Genomic DNA, 24,915 nt, shown 5'->3' with positions numbered 1-24,915 from the left:
TTAACCTTTAAATTTTGAAGATTTTGAAGTGAAGGAATTTTACCCCTTAATTGACCAACTGCATATATTTACGGGAGATTATGTAGTGGTTCTATACTCCAGGGCGGGTATCACACGACGCACAATTTGGTCATTAAATTTTTAGTATCAATATCCTAATGCAATGAAAATAATTATTAAGCTATTTCAGTTTGTCTATTTTTCATAATGCTAATTTTTATAACATAATTAATTATAATTACACAATATTAACTTATTTGTAATTAAATACCATATAAATTTAATTACAAATAAGTTAATATTGTGTAATTATAATTAATTATGTTATAAAAAGTCCAAACTTTAGGGTGTCAAGAGAGAGAGAGAGCGAGAGAGAGAGCCTAACATACCAAAACCCAAAATCCATTTTAAATATTAACCTTTAAATTTTGAAGATTTTGAAGTGAAGGAATTTTACCCCTTAATTGACCAACTGCATATATTTACGGGAGATTATGTAGTGGTTCTATACTCCAGGGCGGGTATCACACGACGCACAATTTGGTCATTAAATTTTTAGTATCAATATCCTAATGCAATGAAAATAATTATTAAGCTATTTCAGTTTGTCTATTTTTCATAATGCTAATTTTTATAACATAATTAATTATAATTACACAATATTAACTTATTTGTAATTAAATACCATATAAATTTAATTACAATCAAAATTATTTATTAATAGTTTTGTATCATAATTTTAGAATTACACTACGGATGTAATAATTTTCAAATTATAGTCATACAAATTAATTGGAGATCAATCATTGATATCAACACTCGTGCCCTAGTCGTAATAATGGATCACGAAAATGGTACTATATTTGATAAAATATATAGTTCATTAACAAAAATCTTCATTCCAATTAATCTGATAGCCACTTGAACTTGGAATCCATGCGTGCATCTTTACAAATTTAACCATGAAACCATAAAAATAAATCACAGCTATTTTAAACTCTATTCTAATAACAACAAAAGCGAAAAGTACACTTTGTATATTTTAAAAGGATAGCAGTTAAGTTGGCTTAGTGATACTGGCACGTTTTTTAGTCGACTTTTAAGAGGTATAAAAAGATTTGGGCTCCGTCCATGGACAACAGTCACAATTTGAAACTGTTAGAACATCCCGCCGTAGGAAAAGCACTCGAAATGAATTTGGTAATCTTCTTTTTCTGTGGTGTGATTTATGAGTGGCCAGTGTTTTAGGATTATGTAACAATTACAAAAACGGATATAGTAGTTCACTGTGTTCAAGTGATCCATTTTTCATATTATAAAGTGATATAATTCTGTGGTTCCGATGAATTTTAAGAATTTGGAAAAACATTCTGTTTTCAAAAGTTAACATATAACTTTTCATGCAATAAAAAAAATGTATGTAACTATTGAATTAAAAAACAAAATAAAAAAACTAACTGAGCTCAATAAAATGGTAAATTTCGCAATTAAGTAGTATAAAATTATACTAATTGTACCTGGAAGTCCGCTCTCAGAAATGTAGATTATGTAAAAAAAACTGCTCCAATTATCGACCAACACAGTGACCTGTTTAACTCGACCTTATACTCGTACGACATGTTGAAAAACTATGCACTTATTTCCTTAAATCTAATTAAGTAGTAGAGAAAAATCAAAAGATAATCAAAATCTAAAGATAATAATAGATAAAGATAATAAAGATATATATATTATTGTCACCAGGTCATCATAGCCGCTGTGATAGCGGTAGCCGGTGCCGCCAAACTCGACCGCACGTACCTTCCACCAGCTTCAGCCAAAACTGCCGGCGGGAACCCTGGGGAACTCCAGACTCCTTTCTCATCCTTCAACCAAGAATTAAGTGGCACTTATAATGCAAATTCTGCGAAAGGTGTTGAACAAGCTACTTTTTCATCCTTCAATCAAGGATTAGGTGGCACTCCAAAAACATCAGCTTCTGCCAAAACTAGTGATCAGACTTCTTTCTCATCTTTCAATCAAGGACTTGGAGGCATTCCTAAAGGAGGCTTCGAAAATGATTTCAAAGGAGTAGTAGTTGATGCTGCCTCACCTGGCACACGAGCGTCAGGTCACGGTGAGACAGGATTGGGAGCTCCAAGGATAGCATATGGATCAACGAACTCCAAAGTAGGAGATGCGGCATTCAGAGGCTCTGACGCTGGATTCCGTCAACAATTCGGAAATGGACAGAATCAAGCTACAACACAGAATCAAATCCCTGATGGACAAACTGCGGGGACCACTTTCAACGCTCAAAGTTTCGCCCAAAATCCTGGACAATTTGTGTCGAATTACCAAAGGTCTCAGGGTTTGATTACGCGTGACCAAAACGCTAATACTGTCAGGTTCGATAGTAACGTTGGTACGGACAGCTTCAGTTATTCTTTCGAGACTGATAATGGGATTTCTGCTGACGAGTCTGGAGTAGCGACGAATGGTGTTCAAGCTCAGGGTGGTTTTTCCTATACTGGTGATGATGGCCAGGTTTATAGTGTGACGTATACTGCAGATGAAGGAGGGTACCAACCTAAAGGAGATCATCTTCCAACACCTCCTCCTATTCCTGAGGAGATTTTGAAGTCTTTAGAACAAAACGCAAGGGAAGAAGCGGCTGGGTTAGTCGATGATGGTAAGTGATATTATTTTATTCATTTATATATATATTTCACCTATTGCCTAGATGTTGCCCGGGGCTTCACTCCCGTGGGAATATTGAGATAGAATAAAGCCTATAGCAGTCTTGGATAATCTACCTTTCTAATGGTGAAAGAATTTATGAAATCGGTTCGATAGTTTCAAAGATATACGTTTATGTTTTTGCTTATAAGTATTATAATAAAGTTATTCAATACCAGTGCTAAAATTATAATTTGAAAAACTTCCGATAGTGAATAACTTCTTCCATGAGAAATTTAATCTGTCAAAGAAAAATATGAATTATCTTTCTCGCTTTAAACACACATTAATTTCAATATTAGCGGCGACTGCTATATCGTTAAAACTTCGGCTACACCACTCGTATTAACCAATAAAGAAAGACATCTAATCTATACATATAACAAAACTGTGAGCTCTGTCTCTACATATGAGTTATTAAAAAAGTCATAATGGGGGGATCTTTATGTGACTAATAGAAGCCAAGAATGTTTTTCCAGTTGTTTGTTTAGAATAGGTAAATACCCAATCTTTGTTAACCTATACCAGATTTTAAGTTAGACATCCCGCTATACAACTATAAAAACCGCATCGAATTCTATCAAGTAGTATTTGTGTGATGCGCGAACAAACGTACAGACAGAAAAAAAAATGTTTTCGCTTATATTATAAAGTTTCTTTCATATCTCCTGTGTTCATGGTCACGTGACATGGTTAACTTACAGTTAACTTTATATTTAGATTATTTCTACTTGATTTCCATATTATACTATCATGACGATATCATTACGTTCATCAATTATTGCACAATAATAAAAGGGTATTATTTTTTAATATTACAATTTAATTCCAATACGATAATTGAACTGTCCAAAGCGGTTGTAATGTTTCATTCCATACCTCTTCAGCAAAGCGGAGTTCTATAAATGCGTTATTTTAAACGCTTATAGTCAATTTTATATTATACCTAATTTCAGTTTTGGTTTTAAGATTTAAATGTATGTCCTCGAAGTGTTCATTAGTTTACGAAAAACATTAGTATTTTACCTAAAATAGATTTATCTACAATCATACAAAATAATGAATTCTACAATTACTACGTAGCTTTTTATTATGCGTTTATTAATTTAGTTTAGTTTAATTTAGACATATATATATTGAGTCGCTCTTACACTTAGAACTATCATAAACGTACATCTACATGCATATTTATGAAACGTACATACTACCTAGCGTTTCTTACTCAACTCGCTCTGCTAAAGGGGCAAATATGACTGATGTCTGAAGCAATCAATCGAATTATATTGATGGAAGTTAGGCACCTAATCAATATTATGAGTCATAATGCAGGCGCGTCTGTATTGTCAGAACAAATAGCAACATAAAACTGATTGAAAGAATTGATGAGTGTTATCACGATTATAGGATTGATAGTTCTTATCACGATTTCAATTAGTAAACTATTTATTTTGTACTAGCTGTTGCCCGTAACTTCGCCCGCGGTAGCCTATATTTTCGGGTTACAATAACCAATTATTCCACACATTTTGCAAATTTTATTGAAATATACGGGTTATTCTCGCAATGGCTGTAGGCCATTGGTTGTAACTAATGGCTTTAGAGGTTTAGTAACTCTTTTATCGGTAGTAATCTTCTTGAAATTTTACATACATGTAGTTTGAAGTGCGGAGAAGGACATAGGGTACTTTTTATCCCGGAAAAATGAATGACCCCGTGAGAAAAACACGCGGGCGATGTCGCGGGCAAAAGCGCGAACTACTTTGAAGTTCCGGGCAATATTACTTATATTGGAAATAATAAAAAGAAAATAGCCTCTTTATTCCAAAATGGTCATAAATACAAAAACATGCGTCCGTTATTAAGAACCACATGTATCATATTTCATTTGCTTATATAAAAAAATAATTTTATAAAAATAAATAAATATATTAGGACAAATCACACAGATTGAGCTAGCCCCAAAGTAAGTTCGAGACTTGTGTCATGGGATACTAACTCAACGATACTTTATTTTTGTAACAAATACATATATAGATAAACATCAAAGACCCGGGCCAATCGGAAAAAGATCATTTTCCATCATGACCCAATCGGGGATCGAACCTGGGACCTCTCGGTTCAGTGGCAAGAACTTTACCACTGCGCCACCGAGGTCGTAAAAAAATAAATAACAATGTATACATTATATTAAGTTCAAATTATATATATATATATGGTGTAAATAGAGATATATAACGTCAGCCATGGCAAGATTTGACATACACAGATAAATAACGATAATGAACTGACGTGACAATGATGTCACGTTACAAACGAGTGCTTTAAAAGCTCAGGGCGTTAACCTCAGCGTAACTGTGACTGTTGCAAAGTTTAAAAATTAATATCAAGTATATATATTTACATTTCTTAAGCTAGTGATTGGGAATTTAGATACATTTATCTATCTAAATAACTACAAGAAAAGTTGGCGTTTTTTTTATTTCATTTGGCTGTCTTTCACCAGTCTAAGATATTTTGAAAGAACATTATAGTTAAAGGAAATGTTGGGTGGTGGCCACAAATCCATACAACATTATTAGAATCCCTTATTTTATTTATTTAATTTAATTGCAGTTTTGTGAGATTCACGAATGTGAGTCAACGTGTTTAAGATGATAATATTGTGTTTCTCTAAGAAATTTTTGTAAGTGCCTATTTTTTCTTACTAAATACTTTAAAAGGATATATATTGTGTACCGTTGTATTTAGCTCAATAAATAAATAAATGTACACGGCACAATCCCTTACGAATTATTGAGTATAATATTTTCTGTGAATTATATTCTTATGTACTTAATAAATGGCACTAAATATTAAACATAATCAACTATAGTAAACTTGCAAATAAATTCTCAAAAGCAACAATCATATTGACGACCTCGGTGGCGCAGTGGTAAAGTTCATGCCAATGAACCGAGAGGTCCCGGGTTCGATCCCCGGTCGGGTCATGATGGAAAATGATCTTTTTCCGATTGGCCCAGGTTTTGGATGTTTATCTATATATATATATTTGTTATAAAATATAATATAGTTGAGTTAGTATCCCATAACACAAGTCTCGAACTTACTTTGGGGCTAGCTCAATCTGTGTGATTTGTCCTAATATATAACAATTAACTCACACCTCAAGGTTGTGTCCTTATAAAACTAATGCGAAAATCTGGACACAAAGTATCTTAACCCAACGATGCATATAAACAATGATATTGGTAACAATCGCTCGAACCTATTTCTCTGAATCAAATGTCGTCACTGCTCCGATTCTCACGGCAAACATAACGACAATATAGTAATATCGGACAGGTAAAATTTCAAATATCCCAGGTCTTACACTAATTAACTTTCAGACAATTGAGCGATTTCATTAATACATCCATGCAGTTTTCAGATGAGTTCAAGGTCTTGTAATGCAATATGTAATTAGTCTAATGATGAGTAAGCTCTTGGTAATATTTCATGTTGAATCGTTAATGTTCTATCAACTCTTTTTATTCATTGCGTTACGAAATGGATTGTCATATGCATTTGATGGTCACTATATATAAACTCATTATTTCCTACATCTAATTTATTATACATATTACTAACCGGTTTAAAAACTTCTTACATAACTTAAAGCTTGCAAACATATTCTTGAGCTTTCAATTACATTGTGTCCAACAGAATGCACTGAAATCTGTTTCCTCATATTAGCGCAGAACTAGAATTTCATTGACAAACTCTTCGCGTTACCTATTAGCCTAAAAGCCTATTGTACTGTGACAAATGTACTGCTGACTGATGCATCGTTTGTACCACGGCATTGATAAATGACCAAACACTTTCATTTTTTATTTACAGGCTCGTACGACGCTCAGAAGTATAATGAAGGGGGCGATTACACGGATGATGGTGCCACACACAATGGCAGACAGCCCGCGTTTGTGAACCGACCTGAATCTGACGTCACTGCTAGTGGCACGTTCATCAATCAAAATAATCAGCCTTTTGTCAGACCTGACGGCAATGGACAAGCAGAACAGTCCGAACATACAAATACTGCAAATACTGGGTCATCGCATTCAAATTTCGGATCTTCACATAACAAATTCGCACAAGCTGCAGCATCATCCAATTCACCTACTGGTTTCGGTCAAGCCAATCAAGTTATTCCTAATAGATTCCAGCAAAATAGACCAACTGGAAACACAGAACCTAAAGACTCTGAAAACGCTAACACATTTGTCAGCCCCACCTTTGAGACTAACTCCCAAACTGGAATTTCTCAGAATTTTATTCAAGGACAATCTAAACCTCAGCAAGCATCCTTTGGAAAACCACAAGCAACTTCACAAACCTTCAATGGAGAGACAACTACAGGATCTATCAATACTAATAATGCGTTCGGACAATCTTCAAACAATGGCTTTGGTCAAAGGCATCCAACAAGTTCTAATGGAAATACTTTTGGTAACAATGAGTATTTACCTCCAGTTAATGGAAATAATAGAAGACCTTCCCAGTCCACGCCTCAAAAACCAAACTCCTTAGAAGCAACTCAAGGTTTCAATCAATTTGCTCAAACATCTTCTACGTCTCAAGCCACATCACCACCAGTTTTTCCATCAGGCACGCAGACTAATATAGATACTACTAGACCACAATTTGGTGCATCCCAAGGTAATCAGTTTGCTAGCAACCAAAAACCTGCAGGTTCAGTAACCTCACAAAACTTTGGAAATTTGCAATCTAACGGTAAACCATCGTTTGGTGGATCTCAAACTTCACCTACTCCAAGCCATTCATCTGGCAGTTTTCCATCCTTCCAACCACTGCAGTCTACTGCCCAGCCTTCAACAGAGTTAACAACTCCGTTTGAGAACACACCTCTTTCACAACAAGGAAACAATCAGCAATCAGTATTTGGATCGTTTAATACACAATCTAGTCAAAATCGTCCAATACAATCTCCTTTCGGAGCTCAGCCCAATAAAAATGATGTGTCTCAGTTTACTTCAACATCAGCATCATCGTTTACCTCAGCAACATCTTCTAGTGTTCAAGGATTCAATTCAAGGCCACAATCCAATATCCAGCCTTCTTCATTCACCAACCAGAGACCACAAGGTTCTAGCCAATCAAATCAACAAAATAACTTTGCACAATCTCAGTCACAAAATATGTTGACTGAAAACCAGTCCAACGATGCCCAGTTTGCACCAAGTACTCAAAGACCCATATTTAGTCAAAACACCCAAGCCCAGGGTCCTGATGATTCGTATTATTACAATCAGCCATCAAAATCTTTCAATACACCGAATACTCAAGCTCAGGTTTCCAGATTTCCTAATACGCCATTTAATCAATTTAATAGAGTGACCCAGAGGCCTACGTTCTCATCTCAGAGCAACGGTCAAGGTAGCACTGCTCAAAATAATCAGCCCCAAGGATCAAACAGGTATCCTCGACCACCTACTCTGTCTTCAGTAGCACCTACTTCCCCTACTCTAGGAAGTACGACGGCATATTTCAATGGAATAACTCAAGCGTCTGCTTCGGCGTTTACTGGGGCTCCTACACCTTCCTCACAATTCGGATCTCAAAGTGCCTTCCCCACTTTTGGTAGAAAACCCGCTCAGCAGACAAGTGGTCAGTTTAGCCAAGCTTCTGCTCAAACAGCCTCAAGTCAGTCAAGTTTTGACAAACAGCCTACAGCGCCACCTCAGTCCTTCTCAAACATCAACAGGAATCAATTCAAGCAACAAAACTCGTTCCAACAGACAACAAACAATGCTAATCAGCAACCTGCAAACACTGATGATTCACCAGCCGTAACAAGCCAACAATACAATGGTGAAATATACGAATACACCAAACCGGCTCAGACTCTGCCCCCTCCAACTGAAGAAGACAAAAAAGCAGGATTTGGTCAGTTCGGACGTCAACCAACAAAGCCTACACTTTCACAGCAGCAAACGACTCAAGAACCCAGTGATTCTCAATCTGGCTCAACCCAAAATAGACCTCAATTGCCAGCTCAACAAAATTTTGGACAAAAGATACAGACAAGCCAACAGTTCCAATCCAATATTCAAACGAACAGGCCACAATTTGGTCAGCAAACAACGCCTTCAGGAAACATAAATCCTACCCAAGCATCATCTTTTACCCAGTCACAGAGTAATCAATTTACTGCCCAAGCTAGCGTTAATGTTAATAGCCAATCTGCTCAACAGTTTGGTTCTAGACCTTTCAAAAGTCAGCCTACACACTCAAATGAACAGAGCATTCAGCAATCAGGATCTCAGGGAGAAAACAGACCAATTTGCTGCAAACCTTTCGTCCATGATATACAACCTACTCAGTCCAATCAATTCTCAAGCCAAAATCAATTCGGGGTTTCCGACTTCACAGCCCAAGGTTTTAAGGCTGATCAACCATCAGCGCAAAGCGTGGCAGGCAAAGGTGAAGTATTCGGTGGTCCCAGAAAGCCTCCAAGTTTTGACGAAACTGGATATCATTATTAAGAGTGCCATATGATAAGTATTAGTGTAATATGGCATGTTGTCAAAATTAATATAAATAGGTACTGTAAGTGATTATAATTTAAAATTATTTTGTACCAATTGAAAGTATGAAAACATATGACGGAGTTGTAATAAATTATTGTAAATAAATAAAAGATTGGACATTTTTTTTTTCACATTCATCTCTTTTTAGTCATATTTCCTTATGGCTGAGGGTCGTGATCATTACGTGAAATGAAAACACAACAACTTTCTTGGCACTAAATGGAATGGTTTGCCATTGTCATCTCCATTTTATACAAAAGTTAATAATCAAACAGTGTGGTTGGTGGTGGTCTATAAAAACTAATATTTATGAGTCAAATTGGTACCTATACAAACTTATGTAGCATGAGTAGGATTCGAACCTGGGACATTTCCTACCACAGGCGTCTTAACCTTAACACCACCACCGCTTCTTGTCAATCAACATTTTATGATGATATTATTTTATTGGAAAATTGTTTACTTAATAAAATTTTAAACAATGGCCATACGTTAAGGGAAACATTTATAAATATTAATTAAGTTATAAAACCATTGAATAAAATTTACGACCAGGTCTTTTATAACAGATTATAGTAATATAAACGAACATATTTCTAAAGGCTCTATAATGAGGTCACAATAACGACGTCTATTAATTAACGCTAGATATCCTATATCTGATCCTCGTAGATTCTCTTAAAAAGTGTGTTATTGCTATCACCGGTATCCGATTAAAGGCATAGCCTGATTGATATAACTTTTTCTTAGATACAGTAAAAATACGATTACCTAACGCCATCTAGTGGTAAGTAGTTGCATTCCTACATATTAGCGAAATAGTCACGGTACAGGTTCTCTTGGGATCTTTTGTTTCACCTGACGCAGGTGGAGATCTAAATTCAAATCAGTTCAGAAATTAGAATTCGGAAATTAGACCTTTACAGGCACTTGTTCACAACAAATTTATATATTAAATAGTGATTTCTCAAAACCAACAAATTACTTGTATTTCGGAGCAAACATAGCTGAGAAGGAATCCAAAAGAAATTAATTAGAACAGTGTTGGTCCCTATCATGACAGAAGACATGAAAAGACAAGACATTATTAATTAAATAAATATATTAGGACAAATCACACAGATTGAGCTAGCCCCAAAGTAAGTTCGAGACTTGTGTCTATATGGATACTAACTCAACGATAGCTATATTTTATAACAAATACATATATAGATAAACATCCAAGACCCGGGCCAATCAGAAAATCATCATTTTCCATCATGATCCGACCAGGGATCGAACCCGGGACCACTCGGAGGCAAGCACTTCACCACTGCGCCACCGAGGTCGTCAAAAAATAATAATCTAGTTACAATATTAGTTAAAATGTATAATCTAGTTGCTTACTTTAGGATGCTTTTCTTCATTGAAGGCCAATTAAATATTAAAACTACGATTATATTTGTGTAGAATGATGAGATCGCTATTTAACTTTCTGTCTTTTAGAGCCAGTATCTGATGATGACACCGTAAAAAATAAAACCTTAACAGTTTGGAGATTCAGCTGTGATTTTACTACCGGTCTCCTGCCCGATATCAACCTTCCTAGGGAATGCTATTATTTTCTATCAGCTGTCCCCTAGTCGCTTCCTACGATATCAACAAGAGGATATGGAGTGGTTATATTCATACTGATCACACGCATCACGCCCGTGGTCAACTCTGAATGTGAGACTGGTTTATGACGGTCCAGCACTGGTAGATTACAAGTCAATGTGTCAAAACGAAAATGTTAAATTCATGATTAAGAAAAAGACTTGGCTGTATGGGCTAGTACCCTTTGCCTCCTCAATAAAACGAGGAAATAAACCAAAAAAAAAAATCATGATTAAGATGTAGAAAATAACAATTTTAAAATATTAAATGTAAATAGTGTAATTGTTAATGTAATGCAATTTTAATCAATACATATGTATAATAAAACTCTAAGTGAACCATGTCTGTACATAGGAGATTATTAAAGAAAAACAATTGTGGGAGATTTGTAAGGGACTGATGGACCCAAAAATTAATGATTTGAATATATGTCTGTCTGTCTGTCTGTTTGGGCATCACGCAAAAACTACTGGATGGAATTCGTTGTGGTTTCACAGTTGTATAAAGGATGATCTAACTTAAAATCTGGTATAGGTTTCATAGCGATACGTTGCTTAGAACCCGAGATAATAAGAAAGAGAGATAATTATGAGCGGACAAAGTGTTCCCCGACGTCGTGCCAGCCTGTCGTGCCATCAATCAATTCCTATTTATAAAAAAAATATCTGGGTGCTACTCAATCGAATTTTATGGATCAGTGATCCATTTTATTGTAGACTTATTAAACGTATTTTTGAAAATAATAATGAAATGAAAAACAAACTGTAATCGAGCGGGAACTGAATATAAATATAAGTTAAAAAGTATGTGTGACATATATAACAAAGTCTATTTATTAAACGTATTCTATTTGTTTCATTAGGGGTTCTTTTTATTTTTTACAGATATTAATTTATTTTTTTACAGATAATGACGAGGTTTGTTTCATTAGGGGTTCTTTTTATTTTTTACAGATATTAATTTATTTTTTTACAGATAATGACAAGGTTTGTTTCATTAGGGGTTCTTTTTATTTTTTACAGATATTAATTTATTTTTTTACAGATAATGGCAAGGAATGCATTCGTGCGCGAGTTCGACTTGTACTTGGCCGGTTTCAGTAATACTGGCACACGTTGACACGAGGATGTGCGTAATTGACTAAAACTTACTGGGATCTTAATAAATTCGAAATTATATCGCATGAACCATAGCAATGATGACCGGCCAGCTAAATGTTTACATTTTGCAAATATTGATCACTTTAATACACATCTAGTAAATAAACTAATGATACTAAATATAACTTTTAATGCAGTATATTTAGTGGATCCTAGGATTCAATGCTTCAATTCAAATTATAACGTCTGAGGTAGAAAATTATGCATTATCATTACATAGTATAACATAAATTCGCTTCCCGCTGTCTGTATATCCCTATGTATGCTTAGATCTTTAAAACTACGCAACTGATTTCGATGCGGGTATCTTTCATAGAAAATATAGGTACGTAATTTCGAAATAGCCGCTAATGAGATGGGAGAAAAAATTTAAAAAAAAAATCAAAGAAACTTTAAATATATATAAAAAATACACTAGAACACAAACTCCGCCTTTTTTGAAAATCGTTTCAAAAAGGTAAGGGAGAGTTTACCTATAAAGTTGAAAGTTGGGACGATATGCCAACGCCAATGGTCTGACAACTAGGTTATGTCGACGACCGTGCGAAGTGGAGACGAAAAAGTAGGAAAGCGGTCCCTGGGCTCCGACGCTCAACCGCTGAGAAGAAACTGGGAAAACGCTCCGATAAGATAGAGAGTTTACCTGGAAAGTTTAACTCATAATTTTGCGCACTCTGTACATTTTTCGTGTTTGGAGGTAAATTCTATGGCAAGAAACAGGTATAGAATGGGTAATACTCTATCGACAAGAACCTCGATCATAAATTATTGATGACAAGCTGCGCCCCGAAGCTTCGCTCCAGATCAAATCAAATCAAATAATTTATTCAGAAATTAGACCTTCACAGGGACTTTTTCTCGTCAATTTTTATATTTATAATTATTTCTCACAAGCTACAAACTACTGGCATTTCGGAACGACCACTGCTGAGAAGAAATGCCGAAAGAAACTCATTTGAACAGTGTTGATCCCTATCATGCTAGATCGGCTTACCATTATTGTTTCTTACAATGTTTTTTTTTTCTCATAATATATAAAAGTATTGTACATAGTCAAAAGGTATATCAAAACAGGTTATGATTGTGATCCGAGTGCTGATTATAATATATATATATATATATAGATGAATTAACATATGTATATGAGCAACGAGATGACCAGTTCCCTCTGGCAGCACCCGTTAACGAGTTGAAGCATGGGACAGCCATCGCGTAGCTCAACCATAATAGAGGGAACCTCACGACCCGGCCCAGATTTTCGAGATTAAAGGTAGCCTATGTGTTAATCCAGGTTTTATTCTACCCGTGTACCAAATTTCATAACAATACATCCTGTAGATTTTGTGTGAAAGAGTAACAAAGACACATACACACATCCTCATAAACATTCGCAATTATAATATTAGTAAGATAGGAGAGTAGGATGTACGTATATTCTAATATAGATCATATTATTATAACGAAAGACAGATATTTGTAAATAGTCACGAATAAGGTTATGACTGTGTCGATAACCATCTTATTTAGGAAGAAGCATTTGATATCAACATTTATGAAAAGGTTATGCCTAGAGGATTGTGACAATGTGTTCTGCAATCTATATTTCATAGGACAAAGTCGAGTTAGTAACACTAGCGATATATACTTTAAGATAAATTGACTTTAAGAACAGATCAAATAAAATAAAAAACATCCGCATCCAAATCGGTTCACCCTTCGTTGAGCTACGGTGCCACAGACAGACAGGCACGCTTAACGGTCATACTTATAACACCCCTCTTTTTGCATCGGGGGTTAAAAAAGAAGAGAAAAGACAAGGGTACAAGAAATAGTGTCATTTCAATTGGAGTTAAGTATACACGTTCATGGCGTGTGACCTTTGTATAATACCACTCCATATTCTGTCGAGGATGTTCTTCGATTCGACAGGCAACAATATAATTCCCAAAGACGATGGATAATTCAGGCAAATATTAATTTTTGTTTAGGTTAATTTTTGTGCTTACTCCGGGTTACGCGAGAATGGGATAAAAATTAACGAAACATTTTTCTGGAAATCTTAGTGCTTTATGTACAGTCAACAGCACATCAAGCTATCCAAACTCGCTGCTATTACCTCGTTATAAAGGTTCATACATGGTAACTTGATGTGCTTTTGACTGTGCTAAAGAGAACACTAAACGTCTATCGTCCATTTCGCCCCGCAATCACTTGGGTAGCGCTAGTGGATCTTTCAAAAAACTCACGTCGAATCCCGCCAGGAGTTGTTTTGACTTTTTTCTTACAGAATGCAAATGTGCACGTCATCCCATACATATTTGTCAAAATTCCGGCGTGAGTTTAGTTCAAGTCGCCGACGCGCCCGCAAGTGTAGCGCTAGTGTTCGAGTGAGTTTTACAGAGTCTTTTTGATATCTGACAGTTTTTTTGACGTCTCTTACAGAATCGAAACACTAGACAGAAAATCATACGATCAATATCATACGATCTCGACGACGACCTAAACCAGTAACTGACATCACAAGATTAATAAAAGCTTGTAAACTACAATCACTACATAAAATTAAATAGCCTTGAAAAATAAATAGTCTATTAAATTATTAATTTGTTTTATAATTTTCAATTATTACGTTAATAATGTCGGCAATGGCAGGCATAATGCACTCGATCAAAATCGTGATTAATTTTGATGAGGTCTTTGTACAATACCCTTTAGGGTACGGAACCATGGTTTGAAGCGGTGGTGGTGCAGTGTTTAAGACGGTCCGCCTGTGAACGAAATGTCTCTGGTTCGAATCCTGATCGTGGCACAAGAGTAATGTATTAGTTTACATAGTGCACCAATTGTTTCCGGTGAAGGAAAACGTCGTGAAGAAACTTGCACACTGGTTGACAGTTTAAAATCACCAATGTGTATGCGACTGATTGCCACGTTTACGTCAGTAGACGGTCGTAAGAGTCATGTCAGATGCCTTTAGGCGTCTTGAATCATATCATTTGTTTAAATCAGCCAATTCACAGAAAGAGAGAGAGACAGAGAGATCATGATACGTAAATTATACTTTTATTTATGTATACCAGCCGAGCTACAATTCCCTTAGAATAAGATCAGAATCAGTATATCTTATTCTAAGGGAATTATATTTTGGGAATATTAATATCATTAGTTTATTTCTAATATATGTATTCCGTAAAATGCAAGCCGAGTTTTAAATATATATTTAAAGCGTTTAAACAAATGATAAAATAAGCTTTTCTGTCTTATGGCGCTACCCGAACCCTAGCGCCACCAACACAATATTATTGTCATTTTTTTTTTAATTGATAGTTAATTTTTAATGTTTATGCAGTGGTTTTTAGATATGTTTGATCAATATCGGTTCAGCCGTTCAAAAGTTGTAGCAAATTAATATTGAAAGTCGGGGTTATTTTTTGTCTAACAAAACTTTGATAATTAGCGAAAATTAAAAAAAAGTATTTTTGTGCCACACTTTACGCATTCACACATAAGTATGTACATAATTATATTTTAAACTGGATATCACATAAAAAAATACATGGAATCACCCAACAATCATAAATCTCTCTTCACCTTTAATCGATTGGTCATTTAAATCGATTAAACCGATTATAGTAATTGTGCTTACCTTTGTTTTTTTGGCAAGTCAGTAAATCAAGATATGTTCACATCATTTGATTACTTGGTTAGAAAAAAAAAATTGATTTATGACTGGCTACTTGATTTCGCATACGATCTATTAAGGCATGATCAATATAATTGTGTAATTCTTCAAATTGTTTTTATAATTCTGATTAAGTATTTGGCAATTTCGAGGGTTCCGTATCTATGAAGTCATCAACCATTTTAATATGCTGGGACACAGCCTTTTAATGATTCATGTTTTTATGGTTTCTCATTCCACTCGATATATTCTGACGATGAGATGTCGTACGAGGCGACTAAATGTTCCTTCCTTTCCCTTACTCGCCTCGTGCGACATCCACGGATGGGTATTTTTACCTATTAGCTTCCTAGGCGTACCTAGGCCCCTAGACAGATAACAAGCATTCTTAAGGATGGTTGGCAGACGCCCGGTCATAAAATCACACACGAATTTTCAATATTTTAAGGTTATTTTTATGCTGACCCCCGGGCTTCACGGCGTCACAGCCCCCAATCCAATCGGGAACATGCAAAGATGACAGAGAGATGGTTTCTCACGAGTAAAATGAATTATCGATATTATTTATATGGAGGCGGTGGTGGTGTAATGGTTAAGACGCCCACCTGTGGATCGAAAGATCCCAGGTTCGAATCCTACTGTCACATGAGTTTGTATACCAATCTGACTTATGTATAGTAGTTTTCATCGACCACCACTTGCTTCCGGTGAAGGAAAACATCGTGAGGAAACCTGCACACTGGTTGATTATTAACTTGTGTGTGAAATGGAGAAGGCAATGGCAAACCACTCCATTAATAGTCAAGAAAGTTGTTGTGTATGTTTCATTCCACGTAATGACCACGCCCTTTAGCCATGAGGAATATGAAGATTATCTATAGTCTATCAAAAGCGAGGGTCTGAGTATTTAGCTTCCTCGCGTCTAACAGAGGTTACTGAAAGTCAGCGTTATCCACAACAAATAATAATTTGTTGTGGATAACAGAAGCTGAGACATTCTTATGTATTACAAAATGTATTTATAAAACTAAAATAAAAATCTTAGAATAAGTTAAAGTATTGTAATACTAAATGTTTAATAAAACCCTCCAAGGGTTAAATATTGGCTATCGACAGGCGGGAATGGATAAGATTGGAGAAGGCCTTTGCCGATTGGCAAACGGATCTACAAAAATTATAATAACAAAATACTAAATAGTATTTTGACGACCTCGGTGGCGCAGTGGTAAGGTTCTTGCCACTGAACCGAGAGGTCCTGGGTTCGATCCCCGGTCGGGTCATGATGGAAAATGATCTTTTTCTGATTGGCCTGAGTCTTGGATGTTTATCTATTTATGTATTTGTTATAAAATATAGTATCGTTGAGTTAGTATCCCATAACACAAGTCTCGAACTTACTTTGGGGCTCGCTCAATCTGTGTGATTTGTCCTAATATATTTATTTATTATTATTTATTATTATTAAATACTAGGGTAATCAGTTGTGTATAAGTTAAAATGTTCATGTAGTTATAATATTACTGGTAAGGGATCTGAATAAAAGGCTGTTTTATTTTATTTTTATTTTATTTATTTTTATAATACTAAATGTAATGGCAATAAAATAAAATGATTTATACATTTTATTTCAAGGTGAAAGTTTGTTGCTTAAACATACAAACTACGATTAGGATTGGGTAAATTTTTGTGGATATTGATGTTTTTATTTGCGTAGGGTAAGTAATTATCCTAAAAGTACGCGATTCCGGTAGGATTTGGTCAAAAATTCTGATAGGTCTACCTAGATCTAAATTGACATAGACTAAGAACATACCAACCTAAAGTTACTAAAGCAAATAGTCTAAATCAAATTATGTCAATCAAACACACTAATTAACTATGAGACAGAGGCGGTAATGTAGTCATCGTGGTAAAAAAAATTGCACATCTAGTAAATCACGAAGTCGTGTTCCGTGTGACCTGAGTTCTCATCGACGGACTATATCACCCATATCACACTCACATAGAAAGGTAGGCAAGTGTGAAACAAGCCTAAGAAATTGGGTTCCGTCTATGTTAGGTAAATTTGATTTTATATATTTAACTAATGGCTTCACCCGCTTAAATGACCTCGGGAACAATTTTGTTCTTACTTTCTGTTAATGTTAAATTTGTTGTTGTTGTTTTATGGAGTCATGTCGCTTACTTAAATGTTTGGCTTTTGTTAAATCCTCGTTTCTTTTTTGTTTACCTTTTGTCTCAGTGCGAGATGAATAGGGTGTAGTATTTTTATAGGAAAGTTTATTAGAATTTAGCACCACTTTGAAACACACAGCGCCATCTAGTGTTTTTATATTTTCACCACTTAGAATATAGGTTTTTCGCAAATCCTACGGGAGCAACTAATATATATATATATATATATATAACGGAAAACAACTAATATATATATATATATATATATATATATATATATATATATATATATATATATATATTAGTTGTTTTCCGGGTTGAAAGGTCCTTTTCCATACTCTTATACATTATACATCTCCAGGGAACCTCCCGACCCGGTCCACGATGATGATAAATTTCGCATACATTGGACCGGGTCAGGAGGTTCCCTCTATTGTGGTTGAGTTTCGCGTTGACACTGTTTGAATGAGTTTCTTTCGGCATTTCTTCTCAGCAGTGGTCGTTCCGAAATGCTAGTAGTTTGTAGCATTGGTATTTGGTAAACATAATTTAATTTAAAGTATGACGTGAAAAAGTCCCTGTGAAGGCCTAATTTCTGAATAAATGATTTGATTTTGATTTTGATTTCAAGAAGATTGGTTGAGTAGATAACGCGTGAAGACATAATAAACGAAGTAACAAACAAATTACTTTCGCAATTATAATATTAGTTGGATTTGTGATTAAAATTTTATATTGGGCCGGGTTGGGCTTGGAGTAAACTATGTGTCGGGGGAAAAATTTTGCACACTTTCTCACGAAGAACTTTGCGGATATACTTCTGTAAACTTCTATAATACTATTCGTATAATGAGTAGAAATAGTTTATTTAATCGTTTATCACTACATAGTATAAAAAAAATTCGCTCTGTGCGTCTATTTCTAAGCATCTTCTTTTAAAACACCCACTGGATTTTCATGCACTATTCACTGTTGTTGAGACAATTTATTTTCCGCCTCATGTGAAGCCAGGCCGGGTCGCTTGTTCGGACATAAAATTGGGACATTCACATCCAAAGAGTAGCTTAGTGGATATTGTTATTATATATTATTTTTCTATGGGTGTTAAATTCTTATTGATTTGTTTATATTTTGAGGTCTTGGTACACTTAAGCACCTTCCAGTAGGCATGCGCAGAGAAGTTATTTACTGAGAAATTAGTAACAACTGTTCTCTGATCTGATTAGTATGCCACCTGTCTGACGTCAACCGCATTTGAAAATTAAATTTGCCTATACACTGCCAAAGCTACAGAAGAATACTGAGTTGGTTCTATTCTAGAGCTACACGCCTATAAATTACGATCGTTCTGACTCATTTAGGTTTCTATACTACTAAAAGATTATAGTTTGTCAAGTTTTACTAACTGTATTCAATAGATGGTAAATGTCAAGTAAATATAATTTACAAAATTTTAGTACGACAATAAAGTATCAATAATTACACATTTTATAAAGGTACATATCTAATAAGTATTTAGTTATGACACATATCACAATAAGTATAGTAAGTACAAGTTTACAACTTTGTGTGTATAAAATTTTCAGCTCGCCACACTAAACAAAACAATGACTTCTTAAAATCGCCTCAATCATAAGACAATAGGACTAACATTGCAAAGCTCACCCGATTTGGTCATCGATCGATTTTTAGCATCGATACAGATCTCCAAAGGCATCGTAGTGAACCTGACCCACACAAAACCGTTCAAAATAATTAGTGTAACGCAAAACCGATCGTTGAGCAATTTGTGGCTGATTCACTTGAACTTAGTGGATAATAAACATAGTAAGTATGACTTTAGTTAACACATTCAACTTTGTATTATATAGGTACATCACTATTGATGTCAAAAATTTACTTAAAATTAAATCTTCTGCCGACTTCCAAACCGCAGGTGAAGAAGAAACGACGGAACAAACTTCACTGCTGCCTTGTCATCTGAGTCAATTAGTATTTACTAATTGACGGCTCAGAAGAACTATGGGTCTTGTAAGTACCTATATAAACAAGTGAAGGAAGTAAGTGCCATTAAAATGAATAAAGATGCCATATATTTATTGAAATTTTACAATAAAATATAATTATTGTATTTTGGTTGATCTTGAATTGTATCTAAATATATACATTTATTACTAAATTGCATAAAATTTAATTGAAATTGTTGCAGTGGATTCTAACTAGATGTTCGACACTTTTCTAAATTCCAAAATACAAGTAAAGAAATAAAATTTTAAAGGGCACGCTGATTTTGCCCATTTATTTGCCGGTCTATTAGAAAAATTAGCACCGCGCAATAAATAGTTACTAGCTAAACGTATAATCACTAAGTCCGTGTCAACGGTCAACAACTCACACAAGGAAAGCTCTGGCCAAAGGTTAGTCGATTCGGAAAGATACGGCGATGTGAACGATTTAAGTTTCATATAAATAGGATGCATTTGTGCAATAAGGCATTCCGTACTCATCTTTTGCATTAACACCAGCTTAGATATGAAGCTGGTAAATAAATAAAATATTATATATAAATTAATATACTTATTAACAAAATATATTAAGTTTCTTTTAAAATTTTTAGAAAGAAATTTGAAAATTTTTGATACATTTTCATCAATAATGTCTCAAAAATAATTATCCTCGTTTTCAATTATCAAAAGATCCAGTTCGGAAATGAAGACTATTTGTTTAAAGATTCTTTTTCTTTTTCAGTTCATAGTCCTGTCAGTGTTAGCTTGTGGCTATGCAGCCAAGTTGGACAGGACTTATCTTCCTCCAGCGAGCGCCGCAACCGCTGGAGGCAGCCCTGGATCTCTGACGACTCCATTCGGATCACCAACTGGACCTGGATCAAACCAGATGCCTGGACAAGCGCCTAGCTTCGGTTCTTCTAGCTCAGGACAATTCCCACCAAATGCACCATCACCTGGATCTGGACAACCCACTTTTGGGTCTTCTGCATCTGGAAGATTCCCCCAAGCGTTTTCTGGAACAGCGAGGCCTTCCAGCCAAGGACAATCTTATCCTCAATCATCTCAATCTGGACTCAATGGACCTAGCAGTTTGGGACAATCTTTTGGTCAGGGCAACCAACCCGCCGGGCCATCAAATCAATACGGATCAGCTGCGTCTGGTCGTGATTCAAACCCTGGCTTCGGACCTTCAGGTTTTGGATCCAATCAAGGTGGAGCCCAAACCCAGCCTGAAAGACCTCAAGCTGCAGCTGACAGAAACGCCGAAATTTTAAGATACGAAAACGAAAATGACGGCAATACTTTCGCATACAGTTTCGAAACTTCGAATGGTATTTCTGCTGAAGAGTCAGGAGTGGCAACGAATGGTGTTCAGGCCCAAGGTGGTTTCTCTTATACCGGTGATGATGGTGAAGTGTATAAAGTGACGTATACCGCTGACGAAAACGGTTATCAGCCTAGTGGAGACCATTTGCCTACTTCTCCTCCTATTCCTGATGAGATCCTCAGGTCTATCGAGGAGAATGCCAGAGCTGCAGCCGCTGGAACTCAAGAAGGTAATTTGTCATTTTAATAAACTTTAGTGAAAAGACAATAAAATCTCAAGTTCTTGTATATTTGTAAGAAAGTATATAAATGCATTATCGTGTCATCAATTTTACAGTTCATATTTCTTATGCTTTTGTAAATGAAATTAAAATACAAGCTTAGTTGGTCAAAGTAATATAACTGTATTAAATAGCACTGAAAATAACGTCTATTACATCATATAACAAGACTAAGCTTTTTTCTATATATAGAAATTAACCTGATAAATAAATGTTTAAAAAATAGGTAGGTAGTAAAAATAAGTTTTTTGTTTATCATTAAAGAGATCTTTTAATTTTACGTCAACTTTTTTGCTTTAAAATTGGACCAAACGGCGTTCTTACGCATCATATTTGCATACATGTTCGAGTTTCGATATTAAATTTCATATTTTCATGAGTAGGTACCTACCCAAAACACGTATCAAAGGATTTTAATTATTCAATCATAAACTCGCAATACAATATAGTTATTTATAATTTCAGGTGCTTACAATCCCGATGAAGACGATTCTGGAAGTCCTCAACAGTATTCTGGATCTTCTCCATCTTTCAACCAAGGCCAGGGTCCTTCTTCATCTTACAACCAGCCCCAGGGATCCGCGCACTCTTCTAACCAGCCTCAGGGACCAGCGCAGTCATATAACCAGCCTCAGGGATCTTCTCCTTCTTACAACCAGCTTCAGGGATCTTCTCCATCTTACAACCAGCCTCAGGGATCATCTCCCTCTTATAACCAACCCCAAGCACCCGCCCAGGGTCCATCGCAACAATATGGAGCTCCTAACTCAGTTGCCGGTTCCGGACCTTTCAACAAAGCTCAATCTGGACCAAGAAATCAATTTTCTGGTGCTTCTTCCTTCAATCAGAGCCCAAGCGGTCCTCAGGGTAATTCTCAATTCGGTGCCCCAACGGCTTCTGGACAAGGTCTTCAGCAATTTGGATCTCAACCAAATGCCGCCGCAACTGGATCTTCTAGGCCTTTCTCTGCTCCATCTCAAAGTTCCCAAGGAAACAACAATGGCTATGAATACAACCGTCCTCAGGGATCTTCAGGATCTTTCACCGCTTCACGTCAAGACCAGTCTTCTGCTCAAAGTCGTCCTTCACAGCAATATGGCGCTCCTTCTCCATCTGCCACTGGGTCTTCTCAGCGTCCTTCTCAACAATATGGTGCCCCTACTAATGGTGGATCTAACCAAGTATCTCCACAATATGGTGCTCCCATTGCATCAGGACGTGGTTCTAGCCAGGCTCCTCAAGGATCCCCGTACAATGCTCCTTCAACTTCCAATGCTGGACGTGGATCCAGCCAAGGCCCCTCTCAACAATACGGTGCACCTTCTACTTCTAGCCGTGGACCAGTTCAAACTGCACAGCAGTATAACCCTCCTTCCCCCTCCCAACAATACGGCACCCCCAACACACCTTCTGCACCCACTCAACAATACGGTGCCCCTAACGGTGGACGTGGAAGTCAAGGTCCTCAGTTTGGATCACCGAACGCTGCAACTCCTTCCGGAAATACCGGATTCCCTGGATCATTCCCCCGTCAAGACCAATCTTCGGCCCAAAGCCGTCCACAAGGAAATTTCGGACAAGCCCAGAATGAAAACGGATATCAATATGGCCGTCCTCAGGGTGCTCCGTTTGGCCAAGGACCCAGTGGCAACAGACCACAGTCTGGCCAACAGCTACCTGCGTCTCAATACAACCAGCCCGCTCAGTCTGGTTTCCCAAGACCTGGATCTTCGGCCAGCCAAACCCCAGCCGGCTCGAACTTCGGTACTGGCCCTACGACAGGTCCAGCTGCAGCTCTGGTCAGCCAGTCGCTTGTGCCTGGATCTAGGGTCGTTGGAACCACACCTGCAGGAGGTCGTATTCAGGGCTCTTTCGGATCAGCCCCTGGCCAGTCCAGCGCTGGCCAACCTGCTATGACAGATGCCACTCAATACAACCAGTCTGGAACTCCAAGTCACCCTGGCTCCCAGACTAGCCAATCATCCTTCAGACCGGCTGCGCCAACCTTCGGTGGACCTCGTCAACCACCAAGTTTCAGCCCCGAAACTGGTTACGTTTACTAATATATACCAAAGCAATTCGATAAACTGTATTATAAAATTAGTTAGTCAAAATTAGCAAGTCGAAAATGTAAAAAAAAAAAATTTGAAAATTGACAATTATTTTGTACATAATTCTTTTATGTATAGGATTTGCAGCGTACAATCACTATGTGATAAAAATTGTAAATAAAGGCATCTTTAAAAGAACAATTGTTTAATTTATTTACAATGTAAAACATTATATTTTTTATTATTATCATCAACATAAAATGTATGTACCAGGTGATTTTCCTATTCATTATCTGAAAAATAACGAATCATAATTTACTAACTAAAGATATCATAATTTCACACATATGAAATCTAAATCCAACGCAACATAACATCTATATCACAACAGCATAGAGACTATTATAATATAACAACGTGCCTTGTGGCATAGCTCAGAAACAGTAAACCGTAATCGTTACAAATACCTATTTTGAAACAATTTCCTAAGGTATTCCTGACGAAATTCATAATAAATATATGTGAGAGATCGTGCGTTGATACGATACGGTTAGGCAGACGAAGCTTTACAAAAGCTTAAGGCTATTAAGCTCCGATGGATATATTACAAACGCGTTCATATTCATTGGATGGCGTAACTTAGAAGCTGTCATCAACATAGCAATTTACTGATGTTTATATATGGCATTTAGTTTGGTTAGTTTAAAAAAAGGTTAGGTTTGTTTGTACACTGAATAACATGTTTTTTTTAACACAGAACCTGACTAAATGGGAAGGAATGGAATGTTTGACCAGCTTTGGATCCATTGATGGTTTTAAATAATAAATAAATAATATTAAATTGCATATTATTTTTTGCCCAACTCAACCCCTGCGTGAGTTCTACCTACCTACCTTTTGATCTTCAAAATGTAGGTACGTAACGTAACGAACGTAAATTTTGATCTTTTTCTTTACTCTATGCATGCGAAATTTCAAGAATAATATATATATGATTGAGTTAGGCCCAAAGTAAGTCCGAAACTTGTGTTATGGGATACTAACTCAACGATACCATATTCTATAACATATACATAGGTATATAGATAAACATCCAAGACTCAGGTCAATCTGAAAAATAACCTTTTCCATCTTGACCTGACCGGGGATTGAACCCGGGACCTCCAGTACAGCCGTCCGGCATGATGAACATTACGCCACGGGTATATAAAGTGTAAACTTACGTTCAAATTTGTATTTAAGCTTTTTAGAAACATTTATTTATCTTGCAATGTATGTAATATGAATG

The 24,915-nt window shown here is 36.1% G+C and overlaps 2 protein-coding genes across 2 annotated transcripts; both read left to right on the top strand.

Annotated features, from left to right (window-relative positions):
• Window positions 1-1,143: 1,143 nt before the first annotated feature.
• On the top strand, window positions 1,144-9,439 carry LOC128677713 (serine-rich adhesin for platelets-like). Its single transcript, XM_053758744.1, has 3 exons — window positions 1,144-1,200; window positions 1,744-2,671; window positions 6,598-9,439. The coding sequence occupies exons 1-3, from the start codon at window positions 1,192-1,194 to the stop codon at window positions 9,261-9,263; spliced, it is 3,603 nt and encodes a 1,200-aa protein (XP_053614719.1). The 5' UTR covers window positions 1,144-1,191; the 3' UTR covers window positions 9,264-9,439.
• A 10,959-nt stretch (window positions 9,440-20,398) lies between these two features.
• On the top strand, window positions 20,399-23,835 carry LOC128677772 (collagen, type I, alpha 1a-like). Its single transcript, XM_053758857.2, has 3 exons — window positions 20,399-20,501; window positions 20,709-21,525; window positions 22,042-23,835. The coding sequence occupies exons 1-3, from the start codon at window positions 20,493-20,495 to the stop codon at window positions 23,637-23,639; spliced, it is 2,424 nt and encodes an 807-aa protein (XP_053614832.1). The 5' UTR covers window positions 20,399-20,492; the 3' UTR covers window positions 23,640-23,835.
• Window positions 23,836-24,915: the final 1,080 nt, after the last annotated feature.

Source organism: Plodia interpunctella, chromosome 18 (genome assembly GCF_027563975.2).
Source record: "Plodia interpunctella isolate USDA-ARS_2022_Savannah chromosome 18, ilPloInte3.2, whole genome shotgun sequence".
Taxonomy (NCBI): domain Eukaryota; kingdom Metazoa; phylum Arthropoda; class Insecta; order Lepidoptera; family Pyralidae; genus Plodia; species Plodia interpunctella.
Note: the sequence above shows the minus strand (reverse complement) of the source record. Positions and strands in the feature narration are given on the sequence as shown.